General features: G+C 48.9%; 1 protein-coding gene and 1 pseudogene across 1 annotated transcript; one reads left to right on the top strand and one right to left on the bottom strand.

The window, feature by feature from the left end:
- The first annotated feature begins 713 nt into the window (after positions 1-713).
- On the top strand, positions 714-4,166 carry LOC136940563 (heparan sulfate glucosamine 3-O-sulfotransferase 6-like). Its single transcript, XM_067232752.1, is given in 4 exon segments — positions 714-1,171; positions 3,500-3,724; positions 3,774-4,099; positions 4,102-4,166. Coding segments are annotated over 4 exon segments (1,074 nt in total).
- Positions 4,167-4,948: 782 nt separating this feature from the next.
- Positions 4,949-10,272, bottom strand: LOC136941024 (germ cell-specific gene 1-like protein; annotated as a pseudogene).
- Positions 10,273-14,913: the final 4,641 nt, after the last annotated feature.

Here is a 14,913-nt window from a genome sequence, read left to right as displayed (position 1 = left end):
TGCTTTCATCTGATGTCATGCCTGGCACAAGGATAACGATAACGCAGAGAAAAACATTCCATGTTATATTTAAACAACCAAAATACGTCAAGAACATTGGTCATAAATAAAGTATTTTTTGTTTGACTCCATTCCTGTAATTTTTGCACACGCAAAGAGTGCAATAGCGTTAAAGATAAAATAAAATAAAAAATCCGATTTCGTGTAATCGTTCCGTGCAAACAGGGTCTATCTCATGTGTGATTTGGGGGATATGTTTTTCCGAGGATCGTAAAAAAGGATTAGTCTCTTTAGCAATCTCACTTTCAACCGAAACACTACTAATCGGGTATGAAACTCGCACCCTGTTCCTGTCTTCAAAGTGGCGCGGGACAGACTGACAGACCGGTCAGGCTACAGACTTGCGGGTGCATCTCCAATGGATACACCTGCTTTCCGATCTGTTTATGAAAAACAATAACGTGGGCGACAATGAGGAACCGAGGACCGTAGAGACAGATATGGAACAGTGTTTTTTAAGATGAACGGTGAGGCAACAGACTTGCCCAGCACCAAGGAACATTCGTATTTGGCACTGCGCGTTCAGAGTTGCTGGCACGCTGTTTTAGGGATGGAATCATGATTAGGATCTTATGTTTACATAAAAGACAGCTTTACCGAACGAAGTGATGGCTTGTTGTTAGAATGGCCTCTGTTTGTTTGCAAAAGACGGGATGGCTGTATCGCACCACCTGAAAGATTTCCCGCGACTCTCGCAGAAACTTCTCTTCACGTTCTCTCTGGCGGTTGTCTTTGCCTCCTTCTACTTCATCCTCTCCGGCTGCTGTGACACCGGTCTGAATGACGCCGCGAGGCACTTGAAACAATCATCGCAGGTGTTGCGTTGGACAGAATTAAACAGCAAAAACACTTCTTTTGGCAATAAGGATGTAATTGATGTGCGCGCAACACCCACGGTCAGCATAACAGGTGAACCAAGTGTGCACGGGGTCACTCCCAACAAGGAGTGGACCGCGACCCGCAGACTCCCGCAAGCCATCATCATAGGGGTAAAGAAAGGCGGAACACGAGCGCTTTTGGAATTTCTACGACTTCACCCAGACATTCGCGCGCTTGGCTCGGAGCCTCACTTTTTTGATCGGAATTACGCACGGGGGTTGAATTGGTACAGGTAGGTTTAGATTGTCCTGCAGTGTATTGTTGTTGATGAGGATGGATGAAGTTCATAGTGATGATGCTGATGCCAAGAAACACACACACACAGAGGGAGGGAGGGAGACAAAAAGAGAAAAAGAGACAGGGAGACAAAAAGATGCGGAGAAAGAGACAGAAAGAGACAGATAACAGAGAGAGAGAGAGAGAGAGAGAGAGAGAGAGAGAGAGAGAGAGAGAGAGAGAGAGAAGAGAGAGAGAGAGAGAGAGAGGTGGAGAACCTCACCTATCCATCCATCCATTCATCCATCCATATGGAAGCACTCACCTTCTCTTCCTCCCTCTCTCTCTTTTGCATATTGAGAGAGAGAGAGTGAGAGAGAGAGAGAGAGATGACAAGGGGTTCCATAGGGATAGAGAGAGAGTAAGAGGGCATGTCATATAGGATGCTAGTGTTGGCTGAGTTATGTAAGTTTCTCGCCCCATTTTGTCAGCTTGACAGTTCTAGAACTCCCTATTGGTCAGCTTGACCGTTCTAGAACTCCCTATGTGTCAGCTTGACCATTCTAGAACCATCTCTGCTTCTCCTGCGTAATAAGTCCACCATGGGAAGAAAACCTCTTGCTCACAGTAGCAGTACGCTCTACACAAACACCCCCTCCTGGGCCTGACCAGCTCCCTCACGCTGAGGCAGTGAAAGGACCCCTGCAAGCTGCCTTTTAAAACTCCATCCTTTCTTCTGAGCGCTTTTTCGAGTGAAAATGGCAGGCAGCAAGTCAATGCAACACAAAGCAGCGCACTCACTCTGCGAACGCTGACATTTGTCTCTGGGGTAAAATCAAAGTGGGTTCGCTAATGGACTTTGCTTGTATTTGAGTCCTAGCTCCTCTTGTCCTTCATCTCCGTCGCTCTCTCTCTCCTCTCTTACTCGCTGTACAGCTTTCTTGTTACTTAGTTCTTTCTCCCAGACATCTCCCTCCTCCCAGGTATTACATGCTGTTAAATGAAGACAGAGACAAGGATATAGTGGCTTCAGCCTGTCATGTGATGGAGGGGACAGGACCATGGAGAGAGGGAGGCTGGAGAGAGAGAGAGGCTGGAGAGAGGCTGAAGAGAGAGGCCAGAGTAAATAGAGGCTGGAGAGAGAGGCCAGAGTAGAGAGAGAGGCTGGAGAGAGGCTGAAGAGAGAGGCCAGAGTAGAGAGGCTGGAGAGAGAGAGGCTGGAGAGAGAGGCCAGAGTAGAAAGAGAAGCTGGAGAGAGAGGCCAGTGAAGAGAGGCTGGAGAGAGAGGCTGGAGAGAGAGGCCAGAGTAGAAAGAGAGGCTGGAGAGAGAGAGGCTGGAGAGAGAGGCCAGAGTAGAAAGAGAAGCTGGAGAGAGAGGCCAGTGAAGAGAGGCTGGAGAGAGAGAGGCTGGAGAGAGAGGCCAGAGTAGAAAGAGAGGCTGGAGAGAGAGACTGGAATGAGGCCTTGTGAGAGAGACAATGGAGCAGGGTGATATAAACCCTCAGGAAATAGAGTAAGAATACAGAATTTAGATAGATATAGAACAGCATATAATATATATACAGTATATAAATACAGCGTAGGGGTACAGCATACATGTACAGCACACAGATGCTGCATAGAGATAAGAGTGAATATTCTGGATGTCTTTTGTTTCATCTGATATGTTGTTCAGTTTGTGCTCATGACAGCTCTCTTGCCTCCCCTCTCTCTTAACCTCCCCTCTCTCTAAACCTCCCCTCTCTCTTGCCTCCCCTCTCTCTAAACCTCCCCTCTCTCCACTGAACCCGTCTCTCCTGTTTCTCCTCCATCTGAACTTGTCCCTCCCCCCTCCCCCCTCCTCCCTCCTCCCTCCCCCAACCTGCTATTCCCTCCCTGTCCCCCTTAACCTTCCCTTCAAACCACCCAAACCTCTTTCTCCCCACACCCCTCTCTACGCCTATCCCCCTTTCCTTCCGTCCCGATTCCCCTCTCCCACATTTACCCCCCACTTTCTCCCCCACCCACCCACCCTCTCTCCCTTACCTTCCCCGATCTCACTTACCCCTCCCCTCCGCCTTTCTCCCCCAATCTCCCTCCCCTACCCACCCTCTCTCCTTACCTTCCCCGATCTCACTTACCCCTCCCCTCCGCCTTTCTCCCCCCAATCTCCCTCCCCCACCCACCCTCTCTCCCTTACCTTCCCCGATCTCACTTACCCCTCCCCTCCGCCTTTCTCCCCCCAATCTCCCTCCCCCACCCACCCTCTCTCCCTTACCTTCCCCGATCTCACTTACCCCTCCCCTCCGCCTTTCTCCCCCCAATCTCCCTCCCCCACACGCCCCTCTCTCTACCCCCCCCCCAGGAGCCTGATGCCCCGGGCTCTGGAGGGCCAGGTGGTTCTGGAGAAGACCCCCCGGTACTTTGTGACCTCGGAGAGCCCCGCACGAGTGTGGTCCATGTCTCCGGGGGTCAAGCTGATCGTGGTGGTCCGTGACCCCGTGACCCGGGCGGTCTCCGACTACACCCAGATCCTCTCCAAGACTCCCAGGGTGCCCAGCTTCGAGGCCCTCGCCTTCCGGAACAGGACCGGGGGGGGAGGAGCCCCGGAGGGGGGAAACAGAGGAGGCCAGAGGCGAAGTAGGGGAGGTGGACTCCCATTGGAGCCCTATCTGGATCGGACTGTACGCCCAGCACCTGGAGCACTGGCTGGCCTGGTTCCCCAGGGCCCAGATCCACCTGGTCAGTGGGGAGAAGCTCATCTCCGACCCGGCCGGGGAATTAGGAAAGGTCCAGGACTTCCTAGGCCTTCAGAGGATCATCACGGACAAGCACTTCTACTTTAACAAGACCAAAGGTTTCCCCTGTCTGAAGAAGCCCGAGGGGAGCAGCCAGCCTCACTGCCTGGGGAGGACCAAGGGCCGGCCACACGTCCAAATCCATCCCCAGGCCCTGCACAGCCTCAACTCTTCTACAGGCCCCACAACCAGCGCTTCTACCAGATGGCTGGCCAGGACTTTGGCTGGTACTAGCCTCCCAGTCTCCAGGCCTCAGCGGCATCGATAACCTTTGACTGTATTTTTGTCTTAATTTTGAACCGCAATGCTACCATTAGACCATTAGGACTCCCACGTTGCAGATGTATAGGTTGTTAATTTCTCAGAGCATGGTTCCAAACCACCTCTGCTACACTGTAAGACTAAGACACAACACTCTGTGAGGTCATTTTCTGGTTAAAGCTTTTATTCATGTTATTGTCTTAACAGTCTTAATGTCATTTGATCCTAATGCAGATAAAGCCACTCTTACAAAACACAAGCACACTTTATTGTAGATTGACGTGTTTGGCAGTAACAGTCAATGGCCATGATGGGAAAGTTATCTTCCCATCGTGATGCTGTAATACCATATTAGTCCACATGAGGGCGCCAACATAATTACAGTTACAAACCACTGCATCCCAGCACTGTTTTACAGCAGGTGATTACAACTTCAGTTCATTAGAGGGCAGTCTTACACCATTGATATGTACTTTGGCTTGGCGTAGACTCATTTCCAACACTGTTGTCATCAAAAAAAGTAATTAAAATTGGATCTATGTCAGGGACTGGTCTTCATTCACTTCACATGCACACACACACTCACACACACTCACACACACACTCACACACACACTCACTCACACAGGCACAAACACATACACAGGTTGTTTAGTGTAAAATGCGTGTGTGGGTGTTTGGTCTGACTCACATAGCTTGGCAGGGTCCCAGCTCCTATGAGACCCAGTCCTGGACCACGGTTGTGGTCGTCATCTCTAGCAGTACTCCTCCCCCTGCCGACCCAGGTACGGATCTGGAACATCATCCAGGCCCACCATGTACTTGGTCCCGCTGGGCGGTTTGCGTCCGTTAACGGGCCCCCGTGTCCGGTAGGTCCAGGTGAGCCTCGGTACCAGCAGGCACGGCCGTCAGGTACATGTCCCACATCTGCTCCGGAAGATCCAGCTCTAGAAGTTTCTGCTTAATCCTCATGTTCTTCTCGATGTTCCGACGCTTGTACTGGAACTCCACGATGGTCTTGGTGTAGCGGTTCAGAGTGGCCACCGCAGAACCCATGCAGGTACCGAAAGAACCCCACGCCAGGCTAGGGGAGGGGGAGGGGGGGGGGAGGGGGGGGGAGGGGGGGGAGGGGGGGGGGAGGGGGGGGGGAGGGGGGGGGAGGGGGGGGGGAGGGGGGGAGGAAGAGAGTACACGGAGGAGGAAGTGGAGGGGAAAAAAGAAGGTTGAAACTGATGGGGCGGAAGAGGAAGTGGTGAGGGGTGGAGAAGGAAGTGAGGATGGATGAGAGGGGGGAGAAAAGAAGACGAGAAGGGAGGGGGGAGAATAGGGAGGAGAGAGTCAAAAGTTGGGAAGGAAATATAGGAGGAGAGGATGGAGGGTGGAGGAGGATGGAGGGTGGAGGAGGAGGAGGAGGAGGAGGAGGAGAGGATGGACGCGGAGGAGGAGGAGAGGATGGAGGGTGGAGGAGGAGGAGGAGAGGATGGAGGGTGGAGGAGGAGAGGATGGAGGGTGGAGGAGGAGGAGGAGAGGAGGAGGAGGATGGAGGGTGGAGGAGGAGAGGATGGAGGGTGGAGGAGGAGGAGGAGAGGATGGAGGGTGGAGGAGGACGAGAGGATGGAGGGAGGAGGAGGTGGAGAAGGAGGAGAGGATGGAGGGTGGAGGAGGAGGAGAGGATGGAGGGTGGAGAAGGAGGAGGAGAGGAGGAGGAGGAGGATGGAGGGTGGAGGAGGAGGAGGATGGAGGAGAGGATGGAGGGTGGAGGAGGAGGAGGAGGAGGAGGAGGAGGAGGAGGAGAAGAGGATGGAGGGTGGAGGATGAGTTGAAGGGCATAAGAAAAGTAAATTCCACACAGAGCAACATCAACGTAAATCTATGATGCGTGGTGAGGAACTTTTCAGTTCTATAACCGCTATGTGATTTATATTTTGCCTGCAGGTCTACTAGCTACTGCCCTTTGATATTTGTATTATCTAGTCCTCTATTTTGTTCTGATCAAATCTAACTCCTGTCCCTGCAACTCTCAAACCACCTCTGCTACACTTACATATAGGACCAGCTGTAGTCCCAGGTCTTGGGCCTCCAGTCCTCTGGTCCTATGGCAACGGCCAGCTGGAAGATGGTGGTGAACATCATGTGAGCCACCATGCCACACAGGCCTGGGTCAGGGGTCAGGGGGGAAAACACACCACACACAACAACACAGGTCTCTATCAGCACAGTCTACAGAGAACAGTTACAGTGAGGTGTGTGTGTGAGGAACTATGAGACACGTACTCAACTTATAGTATATGTGTGTGTGAGAAACAAATAGCTGTGTATGTAACCAGGGTTGTGTGTGTGTGTGAGATCTTAGTCAAAAGAGAGAGAGAAAAACTTATGCAGAGAGAGTGTGTGTGTGTCCTTTCGCAGCCTCTTGTCCATCTTTCATCAATGCTCCTCTCATCCTGCTGCTGGGGGATTAGTGTTTATGACGGGGGGGTTAGGAGGAGGGGGAGGAGGCAGGAGGAAAGGGGAGAGGAAGGGGAGATGGGGGAGGGAGATGGAGGATGGAGGGAAGAGGAAAAAGAGGGGGGCAGAGAGGAGGAGGAGGAGGTGGAGGAGGAGGAGATGGAGGAGGAGGAGGAGGAGGAGGAGGTGGGACTCCTGTGAGCAGACCTTGCCATGGCCCCACACTACTGCCACAGCTCCGATTAGTCCGGAAACCGTCAAATCCTTGGAGGCAGCGAACAGATCATACACAGCCTTTGGACGGCCCTCCAGCCCTCCTCCTTATGGCACAGGGCTAACTTTGAGCTAACGTTTTTCTAGCTCTCAACTAGCATTTTATCTGAACATATGAGCTAGCTTTTGTCCTCGCATGCTGGATAGAGCTCTGGGGAATGTAATATGGCTCCGGCACCAGTGATTGAAACATGAGTGAATCCCGACAGAGAGTGATTACTGATGGGATGCAGCTGACGATGACATCTGTGTGACCCATGAGCTGTCACCGTTCTGAGGGCAAGATGAACTTTAATATGAGGACAACAGACAGGGTACACAGCACAGAGTCAGGGAAAGAGAGAGAGAGGCGGAGACAGTGAAAGAGAGCGATGAAGACGGGGCGTGCGAGGGAGAAACAGAAACAGCGACCGGCAGGAGCAAAGGGAAGCAAAGCAATCACCAACCAACGACTTCAAACTCTGTAGAGAGGCAGTTCCTCTGCCTCAGTCTCCATCGCTCTCTTCTCCTCTACCTCCCTCTTTCTGTGTCTCCGATTGTCTCTGCCTGTCCCTACCACTCTCCTTCCCTGCCTCGCTCTCCGCCTACCTCCTCCCCTCTCTCATCTTCTGCCTTTGTGTCCGGTTCTCTCAGGTCCCTGTCCGTGTATCCCAGCCGGTGCTGAGTGGTGGGCAGCAGACCAGTAGAGAAGCAAAGCTCAGGGTTGCCAGGTTCTTGTTACATAACCCCCCTCCCCCAGTGGCCTGATATTGCCACACACTGGCTTCCTTTCGACAGCTCTCACGGCTGATCCTGACCCAGCGTCTCTACCCTGTTAGACGGGCAGCAGCATGCCAGCCTCAGTCCTATCAAGGCTCCGGGGCTGGCATGGTCTGGAGCCAGTGGCGAAAATCTGTTATCAACTTTGGGGGGGACAATTATATGACATTTTCTCAAGAGTAATTCCCGAGGGGGACACCAAAATGACTGCTGTAACACATAGCACATTAAAAAAGCGCCATTGTGTCCATAATCAGCAAAGTGCTTTCATTGCGTATTATTAATATTATTGAAATTACATAGTTATGTTTACTGTGATTTATTGGGGGGGACAAATCATATTTTCCCAGGATGGGGGGGTCGTGTCCCCCCTCTCCCCCCCGGGATTTCCACCTATGTCTGGAGCCCTAGTGTGGTGGTCATGTTTGACATCACTCACCCAGTGTTTGCGTGTCTGATGGACCCATAACATAGTATTTTTGTGGGGATTGAGCCTCAAGATTTCACTTCACTCAGATTTCCTTTTTAAAACTTTTGTGTGTGTAAGTGAGTGCGTATGAGCTACACTGCGCATGTTACACGCGTGTGTCCTACCCGACAGTGCGGTGAACATGGCGGCGAAGGCGTTGAGTTTGAGCTTGTTCATGACGCTGAAGCAGGGACACTGTTCAACTGTCATCAAGATTCCTCCCATGAAGAGCAGCGTAAGGTACAGGAGCTCTGCCACGATGCACAGCCACAGCACACCTGGAGACAGGTGAGGGGACAGGTTAGCAACACAGGTGAGGGGACAGGTTAGCAACACAGGTGAGGGGACAGGTTAGCAACACAGGTGAGGGGACAGGTTAGCAACACAGGTGAGGGGACAGGTTAGCAACACAGGTGAGGGGACAGGTTAGCAACACAGGTGAGGGGACAGCTTAGTAACAGTAGAGCCACAACCCACCTGAACACAGGTGAGGGGACAGGTTAGCAACACAGGTGAGGGGACATCAGGTTAGATTACAAAACAGGAAGTGTGGACGTGGGGAGGTTGAACTTTAAGTAACCATGGATCTTTGGGAGCGACAGGATTAATTAACTAATGTTTGTAAACAGGTTTAGTTTAACGGTATTACCCTGACTGACAGAACAAGCCAGACAGAGTTAAGCTATTTAATTGCATTAAAATGTTATGGGTGCAGAGTACCATTGTTTTTGTTGAATCTGAGAAAAACCTTTCCGGATGGTTCCTTTGAAAGCGTACGCGTCTTGTGCTTAACTCATATGTGACTGACTGTTCCTCCGGTAGTACAGAGTTTAGTGTGTCTGCTGAGAGGTGTGTGTGTGCGAGGTGTGTGTGTGCGAGGTTCTCACCTCTTTCATGTTCCGGTGCAATCTCAAAGAAGTCTCTGCAGTCAAACCCTTCAGGACGGAAACAACATGCATTTGTTAATATTCTTTTGTGATTCAATATATTTTTTATATATATATATATCTGTAACACTTTGGTATACATCTAAGTTGACTATAGTTAATATAGTTGTGTATCTTTCTCTCTCCCCCATTATTTATCCTTCTCCCCCTGACCTTCTCTGTCCTCTCTCTCTCTCTCCCCCCTTTTCTTTCTAGTTCTCTCTCCTCTCTCTCCTACTGTTCAGCTCGTTGCCTGGGTGCTCTCTCATCAGAGCAGAGATGATCATGTGGAGGAACATCACTTTGGTGTTAAAGATGAACCTTGCACTTTCAGGTTCAACTCGTGTAGCCAACCACAACAAAACATACAATGGGGCTTGTTCCTAGACTAAGACCCCAAAGTGTATGTCCTTTTTCTTGTCCTTGTCCTTTTGAGTTTAAACAGCCTCGTTAAAATTCAGTCTTGCAACAATGGACATATAGTATACTTGTAATATTCGGTTTAACTTACAATCCATCTCTATGAAACGTCAGTTTAAACAAAACATTTGAATGAACTCAAATGGATGAAGAAAGTTGATTTAAATTGATCCTCTTCTGATCCTACTGGATAACATCCTGTTCATTTAATTTACACAGAATAGCCCTAAATCTGTCCTACATTCAGTACAGTAACTGTTTTCTAACCTATTTCCCATTCTACAACTGTTCAAGACCCTTCCGTAGAACTGTTACAGAGGTATCTGTGCAACAATTCCAGAAATCTCCACAGACCTGTTCTACAGTAGAACTGTGTACTTAAAAGTTCCCCATTTCTCTTCAAAACCGTTCAAGAACTCTTCGAAGACCCACATAAAGAGTACCGCTAGTTCCAGCGGCTGGAACCCCCACGCCGCCCCTCACCATTCATGTCTGCTGCCTGTTCGCAGGAGAACCAGATGCCGGTGTGGAACTTCCTCATGAGGAACTTCTCCTCTCCGCTCTCCCAGATGTACTGGACCAGCCTGCTGTCATTGATGTTGGAGCTGTTGAAGCGGATGCAGTACCACTGCCTCACCGTCACCGGGCCCGTGCAGAACGGCTTCACCACCTTCCGGGTCCCCTCGCACCAGTAGCTGGTGGTCACGGCCGAGACGGCGAAGGCGAACGCCACGAAATTGAGGGTGATGGCGAGGGACGCCCGCTGGCCTCGCTCCAGCCCCATGGTCTCGCCACCGGCGCCGGGCGGACGGCTGGCTAAGACACGAGAAGAGATGAAAAGGCAACTAATCCAGTCTTTTGATTTGTCGCCAGACGTGTTTTCCATAACATGTATCAAATCTTCATAATCTGGTTGCGGCGGAGGGTCCGTGGCGGATGAGGTGTAGGAGTGCCGCGGTGATCATCCTTCGCTGTGGGGGATGAGGTCCGGCGACTACCTTGATTGTAGGATTCTGTCTTTCATTCTGTCCTGCTTCTCCTTTTCCCTTCTCTGCCCCGCGAGGCTCCCTGACAACCAATCATCTGAGTCTTTTAGCCGGTCCCTTGTGCATTTGAACTCCCACTCTCTGACTTGCTCTATCTTTCCCTCCCTCTCTCTCTCTCTCTCTCTCTCTCTCTCTCTCTATCTCTCTCTCTCTCTCTCTCTCTCTCCCTTTCTCTCTCTCTCTCTCCCTCTCTCTCCCTCTCTCTCATTCTCTTTCTCTCTCTCTCTCTATTGCCCAGCCTCATCCCCGTCTCTCTCTCCTCCCCCTAAGTCTTTGACTGTTATTTATTTTAAAGGGCAAATTATGCTCCAGACCTTTGGTCTATTGTCATATCTAAAACCTTAGCCTATTTCCTTGAGCATAGCAATATAAAAGATTACTTCCAGCTTACTCTTCAATCTGGTATACTGCTCAAAGGTCGGGCACCTCTGTTCCGTCCCTCCAAAGGTTAGCGTCAGACAAATCTTTAGCATTTTTTTTATTTATTTTTTAAATATATATTTTGTTAAAAGCTATGCTGATTTCGAAAAGAGGGCAGTCATTGAGCTGTAAATGACACAAGGAAACTCCCTGTGTGTGTGTGTGTGTGTGTGTGTGTGTGTGTGTGTGTGTGTGTGTGTGTGTGTGTGTGTGACTCATGTCGCGTGTGCCTACACAATAAATCCGCTGGTCTTTGATGACCTGCTGATTGACTTAGGAAGGATGTTCCATGGAAATGCAGGAAAACTGCTTTGGGAAATATGCTTAAGAGGTGGCAGATGTCAGGAGAAAACAGATTCTGGCTCTTCAGCAAATGGATTTGAATTTTTTCTCTCTGGATAAGAGTGTCTGCTAAATTACTAAAATGTATTTTTCATGAGGTTGTAATTATATTCTGCAGGAGGACTTGAGACAAGGACAGGAGAGAAGCTCATTGTTCCTCTCTATCAAAGTCATCATCCCTTCACTAAAGATATTTGCTACTCACTGCTAAACACATTCCCCGAAGCAGCCTTCCAACCATAGTTGTTTTCTTGGTCTAATGGTGAATATGTGTGCTGGGTGTGTAGCTGATGTGTGGGGGTCAGATGGCTGAGCGGTTAGGGAGTCAGGCTATTAATCAGAAGGTTGCCGGTTCGATTCCTGCCGTGCCAAATGACGTTGTGTCCTTGGGCAAGGCACTTCACCCTGCTTGCCTCGGGGGGAATGTCCCTGTACTTATTGTAAGTCGCTCTGGATAAGAGCAACTGCTAAATGACTAAATGTGTCTGTGTAGCCTGACCAGACAGGAGAAGGAGGATGGTAAGAGGGCACAAAAATCAAAGTGTCTCTCCTACCTAGTGAATGACTGTTCTTAAAGTATGCATGAGAGCATAAGATATGTTTTCAGAAATTACGCAATCCTAATCCTGGCGGGGGTGTATAGTTTCTTTCCAGATGTCAGGCCCACCGACAAAAATGGCAAAAAACACAAACATTGTTAATGCCTTCAAATGAGCAACAGAAAATCTTAAATTGGTATTCTTTGAATGACACACCAGCCAACCCGCAGCAGAGAATGAAAAAACTAGTCTGTATGGAGCCTTGGTACTGCTGTTGAAAGAGGTGGCTCTGATTGCATGAGTGATTAAATCCACTGTGTTGAAATAGTGATGTGATGATGAAAATAATGATGGGTTAGGGTTAGGGTTAGGCAGGGGCGATTCTAGGATCAGACCTTTAGGGGGGCTTAGCCCCCAATGAGAGAGAATGTGACATGGATACAGTGCCTTGCAAAAGTGTTAAACCCCCTTGCTAATAAATCACAAATTTCACTGGATAACAATTAGTAAAAGTATTCATTATTGTGCAAAATATTGTATGAATTAAAAAACTGAAATCTGCGCCATGAGATTAACTACCTACTTCTCCTTTGGTTTTACTGGCAGACTACCAACGTTAAAGGAGCATGGCGACACTGGATATTAAACCTGTTTAAAGCCCTTTGAACCTGTAATTGTTTGTCATCTTGTCACTAACAGACCCGTTTGCAAACACTTACGTTAGAGCACTAAAACTTATTTAAGCTTATATTATTATAATTAATTTTTTTTAGGAGTGCTGACATGAAATTTAGGTGTGCTTGAGCACCCCTAAAAAGACTCTAAAATTGCTACTGGGGTTAGGGTTAGGATGATGAGGATAATGATGGGTTAGGGTTAGGATGATGATGGGTTAGGGTTAGGGTGATGATGATGATAATGATGGGTTAGGGTTAGGATAATGATGGGTTAGGGTTAGGATGATGATGGGTTAGGGTAATGATGATGGGTTAGGGTTAGGATAATGATGGGTTAGGGTTAGGATGATGATGGGTTAGGGTTAGGATGATGATGGGTTAGGGTTAGGATAATGATGGGTTAGGGTTAGGATGATGAGGATAATGATGGGTTAGGGTTAGGATGATGATGGGTTAGGGTGATGATGATGGGTTAGGGTTAGGATAATGATGGGTTAGGGTTAGGATGATGATGGGTTAGGGTTAGGATAATGATGGGTTAGGGTTAGGATGATGAGGATAATGATGGGTTAGGGTTAGGGTGATGATGATGGGTTAGGGTTAGGGTGATGATGATGATAATGATGGGTTAGGGTTATGATGATGATGATGATGATGATGATGGGTTAGGGTTATGATGATGATGATGGGTTAGGGTTATGATGGTGATGATGATGATGATGATGATGATGATGATGATGATGATGATGATGATGAGGATAATGATGGGTTAGGATTAGGATGATGATGATGATGGGTTAGGGTTATGATGATGATGATGATGATGATGATGATGATGAGGATAATGATGGGTTAGGGTTAGGATGATGATGATGATGGGTTAGGGTTATGATGGTGATGATGACTAAGATAAAGATGATTATGGTGATGTTTAAGGTTTGAGGCAGGCTTCACAGAGCGTGTCTGAACATCACTCTTCAACAATCACAGTACGTTCTCAGTCAACTCATGTCATTTCGTAGGTTTGATCAAATCTTGAGTTTCATTATGACTATGTTTCATTATGACTATGTTTCATTATATTTTCCAAGTCCATTTCATGTCATTTCTTTCACTAAAGCAATTGTCTGTTTCGTAATCTTTTTGAGGGACAATTACATTTAGTTTACTTCAATTGGAGATTTGTTTGTCTCCTACCTTCCTCTACTCTCTACCCTTACGTCACCAAATACAAAATGACTCTCAGAAGTTCCCTGTATTCATATAACATGTTGTCGTTTGTCCTTGTCCAGGAGTAAAGCCAGATGACTGAGCGATTGAAACATGCAACCAGGACGCTTACACAGGTACATCCACCGCTTCAGCCGCAAACGGTGGGATTAGATTATGTTCAATCCCAGTCTCTCCATGCCTGCCAGGCGAGGAGGGGGGGGGGGGGGTGGAATGACCTTGTTGGTCCTCGTGTATCCACCTCTCACCCCATCCTCATCTCTCTTTTTCTCCATCCATCCCCCTCTCTCTCCCTCCATCCACCTCTCTCTCCCTCCATCCCCCCTCTCTCTCTCCCACCATCCCCTTCTCTCTCCATCCATCTCCCATCCACCCCTCTGCCTCCCACCATCCCCTTCTCTCTCCCTCCATCCCCCTCTCTCTCCCTCCATCCCCCTCTCTCTCCCTCCATCCCCCTCTCTCTCCCTCCATCCCCCCTCTCTCTCCCACCATCCCCTTCTCTCTCCATCCATCCCCCATCCACCCCTCTGCCTCCCTCCATCCCCCCGCCTCCCATCTCTCTCTCCGTGCCCATCTCCAGGACCAGCCGGGATCAGAGAGAAGTACCAGGTACCAGCTTACACTCATCCACTCACTGTGTAATCACGCTGGTAGCTGATCTCTGTGCTCTGGCCCAACCAACCAGCATGATGAGAAGCACATGTAAGCGTCTACAGGACACAGAGTCTACCTGAACAATCTATCCTGCATGATGCTCTTACGCAAGCCTTACCTGAACAGGAGACTTGCAAGGGGAACATGTTTCCTGTTTGTCTCTCTAAGATGCTTGGACTGTAATACTGTGAACCACATGCCTTAGAGGGGAAGGTTCCCACTGCCGTGCCTGAATTTGATGATGAAATAAAAGCATCATTTTAATCCCTCAGTTTGATGTATGATACTCTTGGGCATCGCAGAACATGGTCAAAGACTAAAACTTTAATCTGTTTTTGAGAAAAATTTCATGTTTCCTTTACGTTGGGATACATCTCTGTGACATTATGTCATCATCGTACAGCAAACATTTGATTTGATTATATAACTCAACAAACGATTTTTGAATGTTTTTCTTGATCCAGCCATCCTGCAGTCTCACTACTCCATCACGACCTTAGGATGGGCTCGATGATCC

This window comes from Osmerus mordax, chromosome 3 (genome assembly GCF_038355195.1).
Source record: "Osmerus mordax isolate fOsmMor3 chromosome 3, fOsmMor3.pri, whole genome shotgun sequence".
NCBI classification, from domain to species: Eukaryota; Metazoa; Chordata; class Actinopteri; order Osmeriformes; family Osmeridae; genus Osmerus; species Osmerus mordax.
This window is presented reverse-complemented; position numbering and strand designations above follow the sequence as displayed.